At 41.2% G+C, this 19,762-nt stretch overlaps 8 protein-coding genes across 9 annotated transcripts in view; 6 read left to right on the top strand and 2 right to left on the bottom strand.

The window, feature by feature from the left end:
• The first annotated feature begins 418 nt into the window (after positions 1-418).
• Positions 419-2,052, top strand: LOC133842843 (gram-negative bacteria-binding protein 3). The gene has a single exon (XM_062276111.1). The coding sequence runs from the start codon at positions 496-498 to the stop codon at positions 1,969-1,971; it is 1,476 nt and encodes a 491-aa protein (XP_062132095.1). The 5' UTR covers positions 419-495; the 3' UTR covers positions 1,972-2,052.
• Positions 2,053-2,628: 576 nt separating this feature from the next.
• Positions 2,629-3,539, top strand: LOC133843510 (serine protease 1-like). Its single transcript, XM_062277109.1, has 2 exons — positions 2,629-2,893; positions 2,961-3,539. Exons 1-2 carry the CDS (start codon positions 2,664-2,666, stop codon positions 3,523-3,525), a joined length of 795 nt encoding a protein of 264 aa, XP_062133093.1. The 5' UTR covers positions 2,629-2,663; the 3' UTR covers positions 3,526-3,539.
• A 1,756-nt stretch (positions 3,540-5,295) lies between these two features.
• Positions 5,296-6,329, top strand: LOC133845681 (serine protease 1-like). Its single transcript, XM_062280223.1, has 2 exons — positions 5,296-5,643; positions 5,708-6,329. The coding sequence occupies exons 1-2, from the start codon at positions 5,414-5,416 to the stop codon at positions 6,261-6,263; spliced, it is 786 nt and encodes a 261-aa protein (XP_062136207.1). The 5' UTR covers positions 5,296-5,413; the 3' UTR covers positions 6,264-6,329.
• Positions 6,330-6,481: 152 nt separating this feature from the next.
• On the top strand, positions 6,482-7,389 carry LOC133845682 (uncharacterized). Of its 2 annotated transcripts, none has more exons than XM_062280224.1 (2): positions 6,482-6,609; positions 6,674-7,389. In XM_062280224.1, the coding sequence occupies exon 2, from the start codon at positions 6,685-6,687 to the stop codon at positions 7,231-7,233; it is 549 nt and encodes a 182-aa protein (XP_062136208.1). In that variant the 5' UTR covers positions 6,482-6,609; positions 6,674-6,684; the 3' UTR covers positions 7,234-7,389. The 2 variants fall into 2 exon arrangements, with proteins under 2 accessions (XP_062136208.1, XP_062136209.1); XM_062280225.1 differs by having other exon boundaries at positions 6,506-6,613.
• A 770-nt stretch (positions 7,390-8,159) lies between these two features.
• On the top strand, positions 8,160-10,819 carry LOC133845680 (uncharacterized). Its single transcript, XM_062280222.1, has 3 exons — positions 8,160-8,707; positions 9,719-9,877; positions 9,945-10,819. Exons 1-3 carry the CDS (start codon positions 8,500-8,502, stop codon positions 10,817-10,819), a joined length of 1,242 nt encoding a protein of 413 aa, XP_062136206.1. The 5' UTR covers positions 8,160-8,499.
• Positions 10,820-10,877: 58 nt separating this feature from the next.
• Positions 10,878-14,277, bottom strand: LOC133845675 (valine--tRNA ligase). The gene is made up of 4 exons (XM_062280215.1): positions 14,056-14,277; positions 11,801-13,989; positions 11,111-11,740; positions 10,878-11,051 (listed from the first exon to the last, which is right to left on the bottom strand). The coding sequence occupies exons 1-4, from the start codon at positions 14,159-14,161 to the stop codon at positions 11,001-11,003; spliced, it is 2,976 nt and encodes a 991-aa protein (XP_062136199.1). The 5' UTR covers positions 14,162-14,277; the 3' UTR covers positions 10,878-11,000.
• Positions 14,278-14,371: 94 nt separating this feature from the next.
• LOC133845683 (elongation of very long chain fatty acids protein 4-like) lies at positions 14,372-16,313 on the bottom strand. The gene is made up of 4 exons (XM_062280227.1): positions 15,789-16,313; positions 15,572-15,734; positions 15,317-15,488; positions 14,372-14,691 (listed from the first exon to the last, which is right to left on the bottom strand). The coding sequence occupies exons 1-4, from the start codon at positions 15,953-15,955 to the stop codon at positions 14,372-14,374; spliced, it is 822 nt and encodes a 273-aa protein (XP_062136211.1). The 5' UTR covers positions 15,956-16,313.
• LOC133845678 (adenosine deaminase 2) overlaps positions 14,572-19,762 on the top strand; it is a 48,359-nt gene continuing 43,168 nt past the window's right edge. The window contains exon 1 of the mRNA XM_062280221.1: positions 14,572-14,711. The gene's annotated coding sequence lies outside the window, so the exon portion shown is untranslated. The remainder of the gene's footprint in view (positions 14,712-19,762) is intronic.

The following is a 19,762-nucleotide window of genomic DNA, read 5'->3' as shown; positions in this document are numbered from 1 at the left end:
TAAATAATAACGTACATACATACAAAAATGTCAATGCTGTAGTGGTAGTAAGCTTTTCACAGCTGTTTCCAGGGTGACCGTACTAGTGAATAATCGAAAAAATATACCAAAATATTCCTAATACTAGTAAGCTTTGCACAGCTGTTTTGTCGTCAACTTCGATAAATGTAGTTTATCTGCAACGATATATTGTTAGGCGCGCTCTTACGACTTTCAAAATCCATTTTCAACTAAATAAACTCATTGTTGATTTATGTACAAATTGTGCTAATAGTCTGATTTAATATATGTACACGGCTTATCTATGAATCAATTCGCTCCGGGTAATTCCCAAAGCTGCCGTTCGGCGCGAATGCTATGTATATAAATAGCGAATTGAGCACTAAAGACCGGTTTCTTGATAAGCAAATCAAAGCAAAGCGAGCGGATCTATTGTGTGAAAATCAACTTCGAATTTACTCTTTATGCGCATTTAAGATTCTCATCAGCATCGAGATGCACGCTTCAGTCTTTGTGTGCGCTGTCTTTCTGCTAATCTCGCAAGGCAGCGCCTATGAAGTGCCCGAGGCCAAGATTGAGGTGTTCTACCCCAAGGGATTCGAGGTATCCATACCACACGAGGAGGGCATCACACTATTCGCCTTCCATGGCAAGCTCAACGAGGAGATGGAAGGCCTCGAGGCAGGCACCTGGGCGCGTGATATTGTCAAGATGAAAAACGGACGTTGGACTTTCCGAGATCGTAACACACAATTGAAACCAGGCGACATACTTTACTACTGGACATACGTTATCTACAATGGCCTAGGTTATCGCTGGGACGACGGTGCCTATGCAGTCAATGCATACAGCGGCAGCACTCCCAGTCCGCTGCCACAGCCCGGTCCCCGTCCCCCCAACCCAGTGGGGCCAACGACGCCATCATCGTATGTCCCAGATATAGATATTCGTATTGGGAACTGTGTGCCGGCCAAGACACAAGTCAATGGAATTCCTGCGCGTTGTGCCAACCAACTGATCTTCGAGGATGACTTCAGGGGCAAACTGAACTCAGCCAAGTGGCAATTGGAGCATCGTTTCAGCGGTGAACCAGACTACGAGTTCAACATCTATCTGAACGACTCGCGCACCATCAGCGTCAAAGATGATCAAGTCCAACTACGCACCAGACGCACCCAGCAATTGTTTCAGCAAAAATTGAGCTCAAAAATAGATCTGGGCAGTGAATGCACCGGCAAGCGAGACACGGAGGAGTGCTTACGCGATGCAAGAGACAGAAAAATACCCGGCCTGCTGCCGCCAGTGGTCACTGCTCAGTTCTCCAGCAAGCACAGTTTCGCCTTCAGGTATGGTCGTGTTGAGGTGCGCGCCAAGATGCCGAGTGCCAAGTACGTGGTGCCCCAGATGTGGCTACAGCCGAAAGCGCATGTGTATGGCGTGGACGACTATAAGTCGGGACAGCTGCGCATCGCTTATACCCGACAGGGAAATAGCGTTCATCCGGATTTGTATGCGGGCGCTGTGCTGAATGCCTACGAGCCGCTCCGCTCGAATCGTTTGTGCCACAAGCTGGGCAGCAACGATAGCAGTAGCCAGGATTGGAGCAACAGTTTCCACAACTACACGATGGAGTGGACACCGCGTCAGATTCGTTGGCTGGTGGATGACGAGGAGATTTGCAAGCAGGGCAGCGATACAGGAGCGTTTAGTGAGACGTCGGTGACAGGTAAAAGATTGCCAAATGCCGATGAACTGGAGAAGGGCACGGGCATCGCACCCTTCGATCAGGAGTTCTATTTGACTTTTGGCTTGAGCGTGGCAGGATTCAACGAGTTCTTCTACGAGACGAAGCCGTGGCATGAACAGGAACCACGGGCCATGGTTGATTTCTGGAAATCGATAAGCGAGAAGGATCAGTGGCAGGACGATGGTCATTTTGACATCGATTATGTCAAAGTGTTTGCATTGTAAACGAAACGAAATACTCAAAAAAAATGTGTTTCTAATTTGTAACTCACAATGGATAAATAAAGTTAATTTTTTTTGTATTTGCCACTTTCTGCAATCTTTATATTCTTTATTTTATAAAAACTCTTCCCCCAAGCAGTAAGCCGCAAATTCGTCTCTATTCTTTTTTGTATTCCCGTCCACTTGTATGTAGTTATAAGAATTTTTAAGTATTATAATTTGCAATGCCATCTACCATAGAACCCGTTCTTTTTGCTTTAATAGTGTTGTTATATAAAATTAATTGAAATTAAATTTAATTATCAAAAACCTAATATTAGTCATTCTAATACTCACATATATTAAGAATAAAGCGTTAGGGGTTTACACCGGTACATAAAACACGAATCATACAAAAATATACTTTATCGATTATATGCTAAACGTAACTCGCTACAGTCAACTATGTATGTACCTAAAAGGAATTAACTTTGTATATATACACTGTATATGTATGTATATACCAAATATATAATATAAATAAACTCTATTTCTCTACCCCGCACATATTTCCATTATTTATGTGGGCAAAGTATAACCACAGATTTTTTTTGAATTTAACAATAATAAATTTAGGGTTTTAGGAGGTAACCTGGCAGCCTATATAATGCGGGTGTTAAATTATTTACCCTCATTAGTTTTCAGAAGGTTTCAATATGAAGCTGCTCGTCGTATTCGCTTTGACTCTGGCCTATACCTCGGCTTCGGTGCTTCACGGCTTCAATTCCTCAGTGGTTGATACCAATGTTGGCATCATCCATGGACATAGTGCTGAGCCCGGACAGTTCCCCTACCAAGTTCAACTACTTTTACCAGGCGGCCCTCAGTGTGGCGGCTCCTTGATTAGTCATCGTTGGGTTCTGACCGCCGCTTCCTGCACAGAACAGTATGTTTAAAGTCTTCAAAAAGATAACTTAATTTTATAGTGAGCATAATTTTGTATATTTCTTTAGCTTCGATAATATCACAGTTCACTTGGGTGGTATTCGAAGATCTGCCCCGCGGAAAACGTACATTGTTAGTAAGAAGGACATCATCATTCACGAAAACTTTAACAGTGATACGCTTAGTGCCGATATCTCACTAATCCGCATTCCATATGTTAAATACAGCAGATATATTAAGGCTGTAAAGCTACCGAAGATCAAAATATCCTATCCCTCCTATGCTGGTTTTAATGCTAGCATTTCCGGGTGGGGAAGGACCTCGTTTGAGTCCACCCATGAACCCGAAATACTCCAGTACGCCAAAGTAGGGATCATAAGTATAAAAGATTGTAAGAAGATGTTTGGAAAACTTGGAAAATATATTTGGCCTTCCCTCATCTGTGCCTCAATCGTCTCAGCCGAAACTTGGGAAGGCGACACTGGCATCCCATTAGTGGAATTACGTAGCTCGGTACAGATCGGCATATCATCCGTTGATAGCCCAAAACCCGAGCTCGAATACCCCGCTATATTCACCCGAGTGACTAGTTATCTCAAATGGATCAAACGCCACACCAAACTCCCCTTGTGACATGTTTTTTTTAATGATTTTTAATACACCTCGTATTTCGTATTTTTTAATTCAAACCCTAAGGAAATTAACAATATGAAGTAATTAGAATTAACTTTTAGGTTTGGTTGAATATAGTTTAAAATAAAAGTAGCACGCATTGCGCTGGATTGTTTAGTTTCATAACTGATTGTAATAAAATAAAAATGTAAAGTGATATTATAAAATTTTGATCCAATTTTTTAAAGGAATAAAAAACTATGCAGGATTTTGAATTGAGGAGTTTTTTAATATATCGCTTGCTTAGGGTCACACTGAAAGTATCTATAAATGGTGAATATTCTCTGCAACCAGGAGACATACTTTACTACTGGACATAAGTTATCTACAATGGCCTAGGTTATCGCTGGGACGGTGCCTATGCAGTCAGTGCATACAGCGGCAGCACTCCCAGTCCGCTGCCACATCCCGGTCCCCGTCCCCCTAACCCAGTGGGGCCAACGACGCCATCATCGTATGTCCCGGAAATAGATATTCATATTGGGAACTGTGTGCCGGCCAAGACATAAGTGAATGGAATTCCTGCGCGTTGTGCCAACCAACTGATCTTCGAGGATAACTTCAGGGGCAAACTGAACCCAGCCAAGTGGATCAGGAACCGCGGGCCATGGTTGATTTCTGGAAATCGATAAGCGAGAAGGATCAGTGGCAGAACGATGGTCATTTTGACATCGATTATGTCAAAGTGTTTGCATTGTAAACGAAACGAAATACTCAAATAAAATCTGCTTCTAATTTGTAACTCACAGTGGATAAATAAAGTTAATCTTTTTTTGTATTTGTAACTTTCTGCAATCTTTATATTCTTTATTTTATAAATACTCTTTCCCCAAGCAATAAGCCGCAAATTTGTCTCTATTCTTTTACCTATAGGTATAAGAATTATCAAGTATTATAATTTGTAATGCCATCTACCATAGAACCCGTTCTTTTTGCTTTAATAGTGTTGTTATATAAAATTAATTGAAATGAAATTTGATTATCAAAAACCTAATATTAGTCATTCTAATACTCACATATAATATATTGAGAATAAAGGGGGTTTACACCGACACATAAAACACGAATCATACAAAAATATACTTGCAAAATAATTTATGGATTATGTGCTAAAACTAACTCGCTAAAGTCTACTACTTAAAGGGAATTAACTTGGTGAGCGCTAGAGCTTAGAAAGTAAAAATACATATATAGTACATATGGGTAATTCTCTGACGGAATTTGTCCCGTGTGAGACTCTTTGCAGATATAAACTAAATCAATTTAAAAAAAAAAGTGAATGCTATTCTTAAAGCTTTAGATAAGTACTATATTTAGAGCTAAGATTGATTTTAGAAACTTGTTCTATTTTACGATAAAATATATAAATTCGTTTTGTTTTTTTTGGTTTGCGTACGAATTTGTTCATTTTTACAATTATCTTAAAGTAGAAAAAAATTCTAAAACCATTTTTAGCTCTAATTAATGTACTAATTTAGAGCTAAAAGAATAACCTTTTCTTATTTTTAAAAGTGTTTCAGTTTATGTTACTTTCACTGTAAAGATTCTCATACGGGACAAATTAGTCAGAAAATTACCCGTATATGTTGGTATATATGTACATATACCAACATTTTCTGACTAATTTGTCCCGTATGAGAATCTATATAATATCATATATAATATAAATTAACTCTAATCCTCTAAACCGTACATAAGGGTATTTATATAATTTATGTGGGCAAAGAATAACCACAGATTTATTTTAAATTTAACGAATATAAATTTAGGGTTTTAGGAGGTAACCTGGCAGCATATATAAGGCGGGTGTTAAATTATTTACAGTCATTAGTTTTCAGAAGGTTTCAATATGAAGCTGCTCGTCGTATTCGCTTTGACTCTGGCCTATACCTCGGCTTCGGTGCTTCACGGCTTCAATTCCTCAGTGGTTGATACCAATGTTGGGATCATCCATGGACATAGTGCTACGCCCGGACAGTTCCCCTACCAAGTTCAACTACTTTTACCAGGCGGCCCTCAGTGTGGCGGCTCCTTGATTAGTCATCGTTGGGTTCTGACCGCCGCTTCCTGCACAGAACAGTATGTTTAAAGTCTTCAAAAAGATAACTTAATTTTATGAGCATAATTTTGTATATTTTTTTAGCTTCGATAATGTCACAGTTCACTTGGGTAGCATTGGAAGATCTACCCCGCGGGTAAAGCACATTGTTAGTAAGAAGGACATCATCATTCCCGAAAAATATAAGAGTAATTCGCTTTTATACGATATCTCACTTATCCGCATTCCATACGTTAAATTCAACAAATATATTAGGCCTGTAAAGCTACCGAAGATCAACAGACGCTATCCCTCCTATGCTGGGAGTAAAGCTTATATTACGGGCTGGGGAAGCACCTCGTTTGATTCCACCCATAAACCCGAAATACTCCAGTACGCCAAAGTAGGGATCAAGAGTATAAAAGATTGTAAGGAAAAGTACGGAAAATATTTTGCACGTTCCCTCATCTGTGCCTCAATCGTCTCAGCCGAAACTTGGGAAGGCGATACAGGCATCCCATTAGTGGAATTACGTAGCTCGGTACAGATCGGTATATCCTGCTATGATAGTCCGAAACCCAAACACAAATACCCCGCTATATTCACCCGAGTGACTAGCCACCTCGATTGGATCAAGTACTACACCAGACTCCCTTTGTGATATGTTGTTTTAATGAAGGCTAACACTCCTTTTTATTATATAGCAAAATTCCAATCATTCGGAAATTCAAGTTTTTGAAGTCATTATTATGCATTTTATTATTTGGTTGCATTGTTATTAAAAAATTAAATAAAAATTAAATGAGAACTATTTTTTTAAAGTTTTGATTCATTTTTTTTAAAATAATTTCAAGACAGCGTTTGCTTAGGGTCACACTGAAAATATCGAAAAGCTAAGTGTGGTATATTCTCTGCACTCGGTGTAAGGTATATTTTGAATTACTGCTGCGGCCACACTGTTGCTCACATAACCTGCTGCGGCGTTTGCCCCATTGAAAAACACAAAAGTAGGTAAGTTATAAAACACCGATTTAACAGTTTTCTAACTTAAAGAACATTTCCCTTTGATAGCCAACTAAAAAATGCAAATCACACGTATTGTTCTACGTCAGCTGAGACGCTCCATCAATGTGCAACGCCAATACAGCGCTGCTGCCCCCGCAGCGACAGCGGCTGCAACGGAGAAACTCGTGCCTCCGGTGCCAGAGGGTGCTGCAAAGCCGCCAAATGCCAAGCTGGACAGTATTGTGAACAATATTGCGGCATTGAATCTGCTCGAGGTGGCCGAGCTGAGCACGTTGCTCAAACAGAAACTCAATCTGCCAGAGACCGCATTTGCACCACAAATCGCCGTTGGTGGCGCAGTGCGTGCTGCTGCCGAAGACGAGGAGGAGGCGGCGCCCAAGAAGGTGCAGACATCGTTCAAGGTGAAGATGGTGAAGTTCGATGAGAAGCAAAAGGTGGCGCTCATCAAAGAGGTGAAAAATCTGCTCGAGGGCATGAATCTGGTGCAGGCGAAGAAGTTTGTTGAGAGTGCACCGACTGTGGTCAAGGAGGACATACCAAAGGATGAGGCCGAGAAGCTAAAAGAAGCACTGACCAAGGCGGGCGCTGTCATTGAAATTGAATAAGCGCTAATGTTTAGTAGCTAGTTATTTTGTTATAATAAAAAGTAAACTGTAAACCAACAGAAAACAAGAAAGTCAAAATATTAAGAGCAGTAGAGCTAAATTTAGCTGTTACACATTAACTTCGATTATTTTGAAAAGACAATCCACTTAGCACCACTTACTCTTTTTCTAAAATCAAATAACTTAATTATAGAACATAAACACTATTCGGGATTACACGATGTCATCAAATTATTGTCCCATCTATACTGAACTTATTGTATTGCAAATACAAAAAGTACATGTAGGATATTCGTAAAAACTATATTTTGTATACGAAAGTTATCTGGTTCTTATCTATTTTAGTTGTGTTACTTAGCTACAACTTAAGACAACACTACTTCAGAACTGTTGCGACTTTCTACCAACCACTTTTACCTTCCAGATTGAGTTTAAGCATTAATTAGTAACTGTAAGTCGCATGTACTATCACCACCACTATCGGCTCATCGTAATTAGTGCAAGTCTGCTAATTGAAGTCGTGCGTAGTGTGCGGCCACTAGCCGATGCGATGAATGCAATGCAGGCACGCACGCGTGCGCCAGTGTTGCCAATGCAGCGCAAAACTGCGACATTTTCAAAGTGTGGCTGTTACATCATCTTACACCGTCATAAAGGCGGTCACACAGTTCAACTATAAATACAATTCAAATATTTGTGAAGTGCCGTTTCCGTAAAACAAATATAACGGCCACTTTCTACTATGTAGAATCATGGGATCACATTATAAGCAGCTCGTGTGCGTAGTAACTACATATATACATACATACGCACACATGCAGAGTTTGTAACACTTTCATCACGGTGTCTGGTTTAATTTTGTTTGCTGTCGTTTAATAATGCTTTTACCCATTTTTGTTATCATTATCAATGGGCCGTGGCGCAGGGAGCTGGAATTGATCAAGTGGCTGGCTGTGCGTGAATGCTCCAAATATTTGCAGTCGCCGAAATAAACACCACACGACTTGCTACGCTGCATCAAGAGAGAATCGGAATGGGAATGGGCTGAGTCGCTGTCTATCAATTAGCACCTTCAAGTCCTCAACTACCGTGACACAGTAAGCTGCAAAGTTTTCGACCTGCCTCAGCTCAGTCACAATCGGAACATTGACGCGACCACGACGCGTCTTCTCCTCGCTCTCTCTCTGATATTTTCTGCTTCTACTGCTGCTGCCTGAAGTGAAAACCGAAAGTGAACAAATAGTCCAAGAAGTCGTCATAATCATCATGTCCGCACGTACACATTCCACGCGCATCTTGGCCATAGTCGCCCTCTTCTTCAGCAGTTACATTGTTGGCATTTACAGTGCTGCACGCGCCAGCAGCCAACTATTGCTCCAGAATGAGAGTCTTCGCTCTCTCAACGACACCAGCTTGGATGCTTTGGATGAGTCTGACACGGGACTGGCGCGCAATGGCACCAGAAATCCTCGCTGTAAGTATTGAAGTAAAAGTTTGCCTAGTTTTCTGTTGAGTGCGATTCGTTTGTTTTGTCGTCGATGGTTTTAAGTATGTATGTGGGTCACATTTCAATTATCACCCAGTTCCAATGCGCACAACTTCCGTGCTGGACTCTTTAGTCTTAGACACGCTCGCAGCTGTCACCGCTTGACAACCAGTGCATTCCAAATAGATTCTTCACGAAAGTATCACAATGAAATGGAATATCCCCAAAGAATTCAGATTCCTTTTCCATTCTTTAAAAGGTATATAGTAACTATTTCACAATTAAGTGAATGATAATTTTTTAAGTTCCCTAATTTTTGCATCCTTACTTTAAACGTTTTTATTATTCTGATTAAAATTTTGTCTTAGAAGTTCCATTAAAAAGGTTGAGATTTATTCCCATATTTTACAAATCTTATAAATTTATTAAGAGAAAGATAGACAAATTTTCTTTAACCACTAGGATTCTTCTTTTTGTAATTATAACTTAAATATATTTGCCATTAAGTTCTTCAGTTCAACGTAACAATCCCTAAATCATTCTCATCATAAATCATTCTTTAAATAAGATTTTTAATTAATATGACTTATGTATTTTCTTTCATCTGCAAGTTTTCAACTTTCCTTAATTAGAGCTATTTTACTATTTTATTTATTTTATACATTTACGAAATGACTTATTTTTGCAAGCTTTCTTTTCTTTATAAAATTAACTTTCGAAGTTTACTCTAAATTTTGATTATTTCAATACAAGTTTAGAATTTTCACGGAATTCTACTTTACAGTCTAATTTAAATTTATATATTTTCAAGATGAACTTCTCCAATTAATGTCTTAATCATACTTTCACAACTCTCGAAGAATTTTTCTTTAGAAGAATGACTAATTAGATCAACCCGACGATTAAGTATGTACATTAATCTTCCCGATCACATTTAACTTATTTAATATTTCACACCAATTAAGATTTCGTTCTTCTAATTAATTTATGCTCTTTCAGGGTTTCCCTTCTACACCATCGGTCGCTTTTCCAATGACATTTGCCAGGGAAACAATTTGCTGTTGGGCACCTGTCAGATCAACGGCGAGTGCACGGACAACAGTGGCGTAGCCGCGGGAAGTTGCTCCACGATCACCAACCAGGCCATTTGCTGCATATGTAAGTCTTCTACCCGCCTCGACTGTCTTTAAACTCTCTAGCTAACAGGGGTTTCTCTACCTTACAGATCAACGCACTTGTGGTGCTAGTACAACCTACAACAACACCTACTTCTACAACAGCAACTATCCGGCACCTTATGCCGGCGGCGGTCGTTGCTCAATTGTGGTCACACCTCCGGATTCTTCAATTTGTCAACTGCGCGTCGATTTCCTCGCCTTGTCGCTGGCACCGCCAACAGGTGATGGACTCTGCAGCACGGATGCGTTGACAATCAGTGGCGGCGCCTCGCAAGTGCCCACAATTTGTGGCGAGAACTCAGGTCAACATATCTATGTGGACTTTAATGGCGTTAATCCCATCACCATCTCGGTGGCCACATCCTCCGGTTACACATTCAATCGCCAGTGGCAGTTCCAGATACGAATGTTGGGTTGTTCCTCGGCCACTTTGGCGCCCGCTGGTTGTCTGCAGTACTATTATGCCTCGAGTGGTACAATCTCTAGTTTCAATTACGTCTCCGCTGCATCGTCTGCTCTCAACTCGATTGGAGTGCAGGGCACTCGACAGTTGGCGAGCATGCGCTATGGGATTTGCATACGCAAGGCGACGGGTATGTGTTCCATCACATACAGTCAGGTCAGCTCGGATTCGTACTCATTTACGATGACCAACGATGTGGGCGCCGTGGATCCCACGCTGTTGGCTACATCGGCGGTGCAGAGTCAAGATTGCACCACCGATTACATTATTATACCGTCGCCCACGCAAGGTGGCACGAATATGCCAAGCGATAGGTTTTGTGGCCTCGGTTTGGTGTCCACAACGAGTGCGGCGAAACCTTTTGTAGTTTATTCCGTGACGGATGCGAACGAGGAGATGGATATATCGAATCGAGGATTCTATTTATCCTACTCGCAGAATGCTTGTCCTGTATTATAGATAAACATGGCGCTTTTGCATTTAAACTTACAATTTAACGTAATAAAAGACTTAACAATTAATCGAAATTATTAGTATCTATTCATTATGCTATGACATTATTACAATAGTCAACAAACAAGGCATCGAGTGCTGCAATTAAAATACTATACAACTAATTATTTACATCACTTGGCTACAATTACGCTGTCAACGCCATCAGACTGTCAATCTCCGCCTCCAGTTCCTTGATCTACAAATTGATACGTATTTAAAGTTACACCTTAATGTAATATTTAGGCTTCTACTCACTCGATTCTGAAAGTGTTCCTTCACTGCGTTATCTGCCATCAACTGGAAGGCTTCATTGTCGATTCGTAGTCGATACTTTTGCAACTCGTTGAGCAGCTTCTTTAGCTTCTTTTTGTTCTCTTGAACCATCTCCTCGCGTTTGGTTTCGGGCAACGCAAACTCATCGTTCAGCGAAATGCCAAAGGAACACAATGCACCGGCAGTTGAGAAGAAATTCAATTTCTTTTGGAATTTCGATTCCTCATTGAGCAGCTCCAGTTCGATGCCCTCGCAGCGTGTCAGCACCACAATCTGATTGAGATGACGTTGCAATGTCTCCTCTGCCTTAGCGTTTTGCGCGAATAAGCACAACTTGGGCCCGTGACGTTTACTGATCTGATTGCGACTTTTCACCTGCCGCACTGTGGTGCAAATGTTGACAATGTCCGCCACTTCAGCTTCGAGTTTGGCGTCTTGGAAGTGCGCCAGCTTCAGCTCCAGATTGAGCGGCACATGCTGCAGCAGCTCAGAAGTAACGAAGGGCGTGAAGGGAGCCATGGCCTGCAAGCCCCAGCTAAGACAGGCGGTCAAAGTGGCCACATTCACAAAAGCGCTGTTCTCCTTGCGGCTTATGGCAGCCTTGGTAGTTTCCTGCAAGCCAACAAATTATTATAATCGAGGGATTAGACTTAGACAGTTATCTAAACTCACCAAATAAACGTCGCACAGATTCTGATAGAAGAATTGCTTGAGCGCCGCCGTCGCCAAGTGGAAATTGTAATTGCTGTAGCTCTGCGAGCAAATGGTCAACGTCTCTGCAAGCCTGCCAATAATCCAGCGATCCCACATGCTCAATGTGACACCTTCCATTGTCTCAAAGTCATGCAGCGAGATGCCCAAGCTCTTGGCCGAGCTCAACGTGAAACGCATAGCCTGCCAAATCTTGTTGAGAAACAGTTTGTTCGTATAGCAAGCATCCACATCAAAGTTGATGAAATGATTCTTAATGTTGTGGCTCATCAACGTAAAACGCAGCGCATCTGTGCCGCATTCCTGAATGCCTTTGGGGAACATTTTGATCATGCCTTCGGTGGAGGTTTTCAGTTCGTTAGGCTTGATGATGCCCGCTGCGCAAGACTTTTGTAGCTCTGCTTTTAGGCTGTCTAAACTCGCTCCTTGCACCACCTGCTGGGGCGCCACAATGTTGCCCAGACTCTTCGACATCTTGCGGCCCTGAGCATCGCAAACAATGCCATTTAACAGCACACGCCGGAAAGGTGCTTCTCCAGTCAGCTTAAGTCCCATCATCATCATGCGCGCCACCCAAAAGAAGAGAATATCGTGACCTGTTTGCATAATGTCCAGTGGATACTGTTCCCTGTAGCTCTCCTTGGGCCAGCCTGCCACCGAGAAGGGCAACAGTGCCGAGGAGAACCACGTGTCCAGCACATCAGGATCTCGTGTCAGCTTTAGCTCCGTGGTGCCCAAAATGCTGACCGCTTTTTTCTGTGCGCTTTGCTCATCTAGAGCAGCGACCCAGCAGCTGTTGCCTTTCGCATCGTAAGCTTGATAAGCGGGCACTTGGTGGCCCCACCACAGCTGTCTAGAAATGCACCAGTCGCGTGTATCTGACAGCCAACGTTCCCATTCTACTTCATGATTCGCTGGCAGGATTTGTAGACGTCCGCTGTGTAGCTCGGACAGCGCTGCTTTTGCCATGGATTTGGTACTGAGAAACCATTGTGGCATCGCCATGTACTCGATGATGTCCTTAGATCGTGAGCAAATGGGCAGCTGCATCTGATGCGGACGCACTTCGCGCAACAATTTTAGTTCCTCCAGACGCTCCACGATTAAGTCGCGCGCCTCAAAGCGTTGCTTGCCTTGAAATTCGGGATAATCCGACACAATGTTGCCATGTTCGTTGAAGACTTGACGCGACTGGAGTTTGTGTCGCGTGGCCAACTCAAAATCGAATCGATCATGTGCAGGTGTAATCTTCACAGCGCCCGAGCCAAACTCTTGCTCCACGGAAATGTCAAAGACGAGTGGAATTGTGTCCTGGCGAAAGGGATGTTGCAACAGGACTTCGTTGCGATTGCGATATTTGGTGTAACGTGGATCAGCCGGATGCACTGCGACGGCTACATCGCCCAGTATGGTCTCTGGCCTGGTGGTGGACACCACAATCTCCTCCACTGGCGAGTTGTCAGCTGGATTCTCCGGCACCACACGATAGGCAACGTCATAAATGCGTCCGAAGAGCACATTGTGCTCGTAGCCTGGCACAGCCAGTTCAGTGGGCTCTTTGATGTCCACAGTCTCCACCTCAATGTCGGAGATAGCCGAGCGCAGCGCACAAGACCAATTGACAAGTGAATTCCTTCGTTGTATCAATCCTTCGTCAAAGAGTCGCTCGAAAGCAACGTTCACCGCATGCGCCTGCTGTGTGTCCATGGTGAAGTATTCGCGTGGCCAATTCAGGGAGCAGCCCAACTGCTCCAGGTCCCTGATAATGCCACTACCCTTCTCTGCCTTCCATTTCCACACTTCCTCTAGGAAGGCATCTCTTCCAATCTCTTGCCGCGTTACCCCTTTGGTGGCAGACAATGTGCGCTCCACCACCACTTGGGTGGCAATGCCTGCATGATCTGTGCCCGGTATCCAGTTCACCTCGTAGCCCAGCTGGCGATGCTGACGTGCAATCACATCCTGAACTGTCGCATTCAAGGCGTGACCCAAGTGCAAATTGCCGGTTACATTTGGAGGTGGCAGCAACATACGATATGTGCCACGCTTGCAACTTCTTTTCGATTCTTCCTGCTTATGCAATTTCTGACGCTCCCAATAGGCAGCTTCCACTTGCTTAGGCTGATAGCCCGCTGCAATGGGCAAAGCATCTGGGAGCCACTTTGTTTTGTTAGCCGGCTGTGCTTATTTATCAATGAAAATCGCATGGAACTCACCTCTACTTGTGCTGTAGCAAAGCGTGGATGTGAACTGTCGCAATTTGTGATGGCATAAATGCTTTTGCTTGACTAAATGACGGTTAACAACTTTAATAATTTGCATTATATACCAATTTCGTACGTGTTGTTATTATGTCAACTGTTCTGCGGGCAGTGTGTACACAACTTTTTTTTATTTCCCAAATATCGAAATAGATTCAAAACAGCTGATTGCTAATACTGAGCACGAGAGAGCACACAGCGCTATCGATAACGCAAGCATCGACGTAGCAAGCACCTATCGATTTATTTCGAAATCGGCGCGTGGTTTTTATTAAAAGTTTTTTGCAACATATTTTTTAATGCACCTATCGCTGTTTTGTGTGTATTTTTGTGCATAAAAACGACCAAAGAGAAAGAGAAACGATAGCATATATGCCACTCCCGTATAACTAAGCCATGGCTGATACTGGCAGCCACTAGCAATCGCTTGCACTCCCCACGCCAGGCCCAAGGTAAACTGCAACAACTGTAGTCGGGTCAAATAGCGCTTCCACCACAGATACGGGTGTAGACGAGGCCCTAACGCGCTCAGCGAGTAATATCCGTACATTATGATGTGCACAAACGAGTTCATCAGAGCTGGCACAAAGGCTGCAAGTAGATAAATTAAGGTATGTAAAACATATAATGTACCTACAGACATACATATATACATACATACATATGTATGTATGTATGTATTCAAGCTTTTACCATAGTTATAGTTTAGTGTGCCTGACTATAAAATACCCTATACACATTTTGCAAAATATAAACATTGTGATTATTCTACGTATTTGATATGTAATTTATAAATAGATTTTTTTACACTAAATTGGGAATTCATTAAATTTTGTTTATGATGTCATAAATACTATAAATAAATAATATATTCTTAATTTTTAACCTCTTTCAACTTTTTCGGTAAAAAAAAAACATAGGTAACGAAACAAAAGGTATAATTTTTTTTTCAATTTGAATCCTCTACAAATGATGTAATCATCATTTTTGGTTTGGATGCATATATATTCGTTACATTCTATTCAGATATTATTGTAGATCGATTTTACTATCTTGAAATGAACCTGACAATATTTAGACTAACTAATGACTCTAGTACTTATAATCCCGGAGATAGTGTCAGAATAAATAAATATTTCAACTTTATGGGATTTGAAATACATAGATTAAGATATTCTTCTGTATATCGTTTAGCAAAACCCATTGATCAACTTACTCGAACCGGTGGGAATCCACTTGACAACAATCCAGCAGATGAGGAACATGGTGCTGTGATGATACAGATGAAGAAACGTCAATTGCGACCACTTCTTGCGTAATATGAAAAACGCCGTGTCGGCAAATTCGAGAATTTTCGAAATGTAGAACCACCAAAATGCCGAGGCAATCTGTGAAATTTCAAACGAAACATCAAATGCAACTGCAGCTGCAACACATCTGAAAAACACACACACACAAACTGGAAACTTACACGCAGCTCATGTGGATCATAGCTAACTCGACATGGCTGACACTTGGCGCTATAGTTGAGGGCACGAGATGCCGTAAAGAGCTCCAGGCAGATGTGGGCATTTAGCAGAGCCATCAGCAAATTGTAGACGAACAATGGCAAACGCAGCTGCAACGGTTTCTGACTGCAACACAAAATTGAGTGAGATATCTGCTGGTTGTGGATAGACGCTACTCACCTGGCCATCCATTTGGGTGCCAAGTGCACGAGCAGCAGATACAAGCTGAGTATGCCAGCGGCTTGCCATGGCGATGAGACCAGAGGCCAGGATTGTGTGCGTTCATCCGCCAGCTCGGCGAAGGGATATTGATGCAGCAAGCCAATCTTTAAGCTGTCATTGGCCATCGTTGTTAGCTGTTAACTAAGCTGGTGGGCAAAGCGCAAGTCAGCTTTATATACGACGCCACATGTTATGTCGTTGACCTGGCCATTGATGCGTGCCATCGTTAATTGCGAACTTGCAACCTTGCACAGCAGCGTGGTTGACCCCCAGAGCGAGTGGAGCATGAAGAAGTCGCCAGCTGCCATCGCAGCTAGAAGAAAGTCGCTACAAAATTGTGTTGATGATGCCGCTGGTGGAATGTGGCTGCTGATTGAAATGTCCTTGTGCTAAATCAAATTGCAAAAAAGCATTTACCTGTATTTTGATGCTGCTCAGGTTTGTGAATTGCCTACGGGGTTGAGATTCTTATGCCCTTTACCAGAAGTATTGAAGGGGTATTTAAGTACAAAATTAGATTTAATATACAATATTGAATCTAAGAAGACAGTTTAGTTAAAAGAAGATTATTCGAACTTAAAGTGAACCTTATTGATTATTATTGTACAAAGTTGGATATAATAATCATTGCGTTATTATTTCCCAATATTGCATCAAAAAAAGTCTGTCCAAATAAATCTTATTATCTCAGAAACTTCAAACGCTAATGTCGCCAAATTTGTCCGTAATTCTTTTTAGAATTATATATAAGTTACATTTCATTGCATTAACTTAAGATGCATTCTCAGTATTTTACAGTCGAGCACACTCCTCTATAGCTTTCTTATATCATTACGTCATTAGTTTGAGGGTAAAAATCTTTTCATTTTGCGCTTTTGCGCTTGCAACTGGCAGCTGACATTGAAAAGTGCAGTTGAATAAAACGTGGAATAGCCAAACGTGAGTGGAAAATTAAAAGCCAAATGGTAAATATACATTTGTCCAAGACATACAATGGCAATTGCATTGCCAAAAAAATGGAAAAGAAAAGAAAATGCGCTACACTCTGCGAGCTATGCGTATTTCAAGAGAAAACACGGATTACATTAGTGCATTATTAAATATGTAGCGCCTTGAGTAGTCGTTGTTATCTTGCCTCTCGCTAGCTACTGCCAAAATCCTAATGCTATGCCAGCTGTTGTGCTCTCTCTCTCTCGGTTTTTGTTGTTGCTTCTTGTGTTCCGACTTTTGCTTCCATTTGCTATTATTGTTTTCTTTATTTGTATTGCCGTACGTGTCTGCACCTCGAGCACTTTGTACCCTACACTTTACCAGCTGCGTCCAGAAGGGTTAAAGTGTGATACTCCAAGTGCAGCTCTTGGCTTCGGCTACGGCTACAGCAATGGCAATGGCTTTGTCTTTATCTCGAATGAGAAATGTGCCCAGAAAGCAAGAGTCAATTTTCATTAAAATAATGTCACAGTTGTCAGTCTGCCTCAAAATGGCATTTCAGCAATCCTTGGCTCGTCCATGACCCATTCCCATTCCCTTTCACTCAACTGGTCTGTGGTTAACCGCTTGTGCTTTGCTTATCGCCAGGAAGAGGATGTGCCACATATGCCTTGCATATCCTGCGGCGCTCAACTTGTGCCAGCGTCTGCATATAATTAAGTTTGTGTGATTGTTGTAATCAGCACACTCAAATTTAGACTGTCCCCCAAAAACTGGACACTTTCTATGCTTTACTATATATCCTTTTGTTTTCAAGGACATGCTGACAGCTGGACAAGGTTCGTCGTTGTTACGTTGTCATTTTGAATAAATTATTGCGGCATTGGCAACATTTTTCTATATTTTTTGTTCGTCGTTTGTTGATAGATTTGGCACAATGTTCTCGATGATGTCAGGGGACAACTGTAGCTCATGTTTATTGTGGCAGGCGCAGGGAAGTGTCTGTGTCCTTGTTGCAAACCTCGTTGTGCTACGTTACTTCTGCCTTTGCGGTTTTGCAGACAGACCGCGGGATACGAGAGAAAGGTGTGTGTGTGTGTTCTGGCCACATTGCTGCACTGTCTGCAGTTTGAGTTTATCGCGCTGACATTGTCGCCCCGTGTGCACCACGTGAGTTATTAAATAGATTACAGTTTTGTGTTCAGGGGCCTTTGCAATATGCACAATGTGTCACCGAACATGTCCAGCAGTAGTTGACTCATACTCGATTCACACACTCACTCACTCATTCACTCACTCGGTGGCATTCACATTCGAACAATATTCGCCATACCCACAGCATGCATGAGCGATTCATGAAATTGAGTTTCAGTTTATGTCAACTCTCTCGCGCCTCTTACCACACGGCTTCGGCTCTTCAGCTACAGCCTCAGCTCCAGTTCTAGCTGCAACTGCAACAGCAACAGCAACATAAGCTACAGTTCACCACATGTCATGCTCTATTGGCGCTGGCTCATATTTGGCGAAGTTTCCAAAAAATCGAATAAACAAGAAACCAACAACTAGCGAATGTGTGCAACTGTGAAGTACCCGGTATTAACAACTGTTTAAAAAAAATTGTGTTTCCGGGTTTTATATGGCTTAAACCCGGGTATAAAACAAGACTTACAATTGCAGCAAATAAAATAATTAACATTTGTCATCCACATAATACACAACAGAAATAATTGTGGATAAGGAACGCTTATTGTCCTCCTTTTTTTTTAAGTTTAGTTGCTTGTATTTTTCAGATTTCATATTTTTCTTCCTTGCCGATTTTTATGTTTGAGAACACTTATCAGATAGAGAAAAAATACTAAGTTCGTTTAATGAACTCTACGACTCTTGTCCATAATTTTGACCTTTCGTAAATATAATAAATTAATATTATTTCTTCAAAGTTTTAAGTCTGTAAGTACTTTTTATTATATATATTATTATAGGAAACTAAAGAGATTTTGTTGAAATACTATTTTTTTTTTATTTATTTATAAACTAATGAAATAGTTTAAGTACAAATTTCAAAACTTGAGCTCTAATAATGTCTGAGAAAAGTGTATTCAATAGAACGATCAGACAGACAGACGGACGGCGATTTAACGTTAATGTAAATAAAAATAAACCCTATGAAATTGCTAATTTAACGCTTTGGGTCACTTTGTCAGGTGGACATAAAATGTAGCAATATTTTAAACTTTTAATTTAAAAACACGAGCTCGTAAATATTTACTATATACAGCTCTACATCGTATATAATAAGGTATTTGATTACAAGTCAGCTTATAATATTAATAATAGAAATACTTTATTAGAGTAATAGAAAAGTTAATTTTACAAGTGAACGAGTTTTACATCATATAAAATGAATAGAATGCTTTTCTCATGTAGTCTCTTCTATAGAAAAAAAACACAATCTATTTTTTGGCTTTAATTTTAAATAATCTAAATTTAAGAATTTATTGAGTTTCAAGATATTATGAAAGATAGATAGATAGATTAAAGATAGAATTTAGATCTTGATTTAAGAAGAAACCTTCTTGGTTCAATTTTGACATAAAAAATTGTATTCTTGATTTTAGCCCGTTTTTATACCCGCTACCCATAGGGTAGAAGGGTATTATAACTTTGTGCCGACAGGAAATGTATGTAACAGGGAGAAGGAGGCATCTCCGACCCTATAAAGTATATATATTCTTGATCAGCGTCAACAGCCGAGACGATATAGCCATGTCCGTCTGTCCGTCTGTCCGTCTGTCCGTCTGTGTGTCTGTCCGTCTGTCCGTATGAACACCTAGATCTCAGAGACTATAAGAGATAGAGCTATAATTTTTTTTCGACAGCATTTGTTATGTCTGCACGCAGATCAAGTTTGTTTCAAATTTTTGCCACGCCCACTTCCGCCCCCGCAAATCAAAAAAAAACGAATAACAAGCGTAATTTTAAAGCTAATGTTGTGCATTTTG

This window comes from Drosophila sulfurigaster, chromosome 3 (genome assembly GCF_023558435.1).
Source record: "Drosophila sulfurigaster albostrigata strain 15112-1811.04 chromosome 3, ASM2355843v2, whole genome shotgun sequence".
Classification (NCBI taxonomy): Eukaryota; Metazoa; Arthropoda; class Insecta; order Diptera; family Drosophilidae; genus Drosophila; species Drosophila sulfurigaster.
The sequence above is the reverse complement of the archived record's forward strand: the minus strand, read 5'-3'. Positions and strand labels throughout refer to the sequence as shown.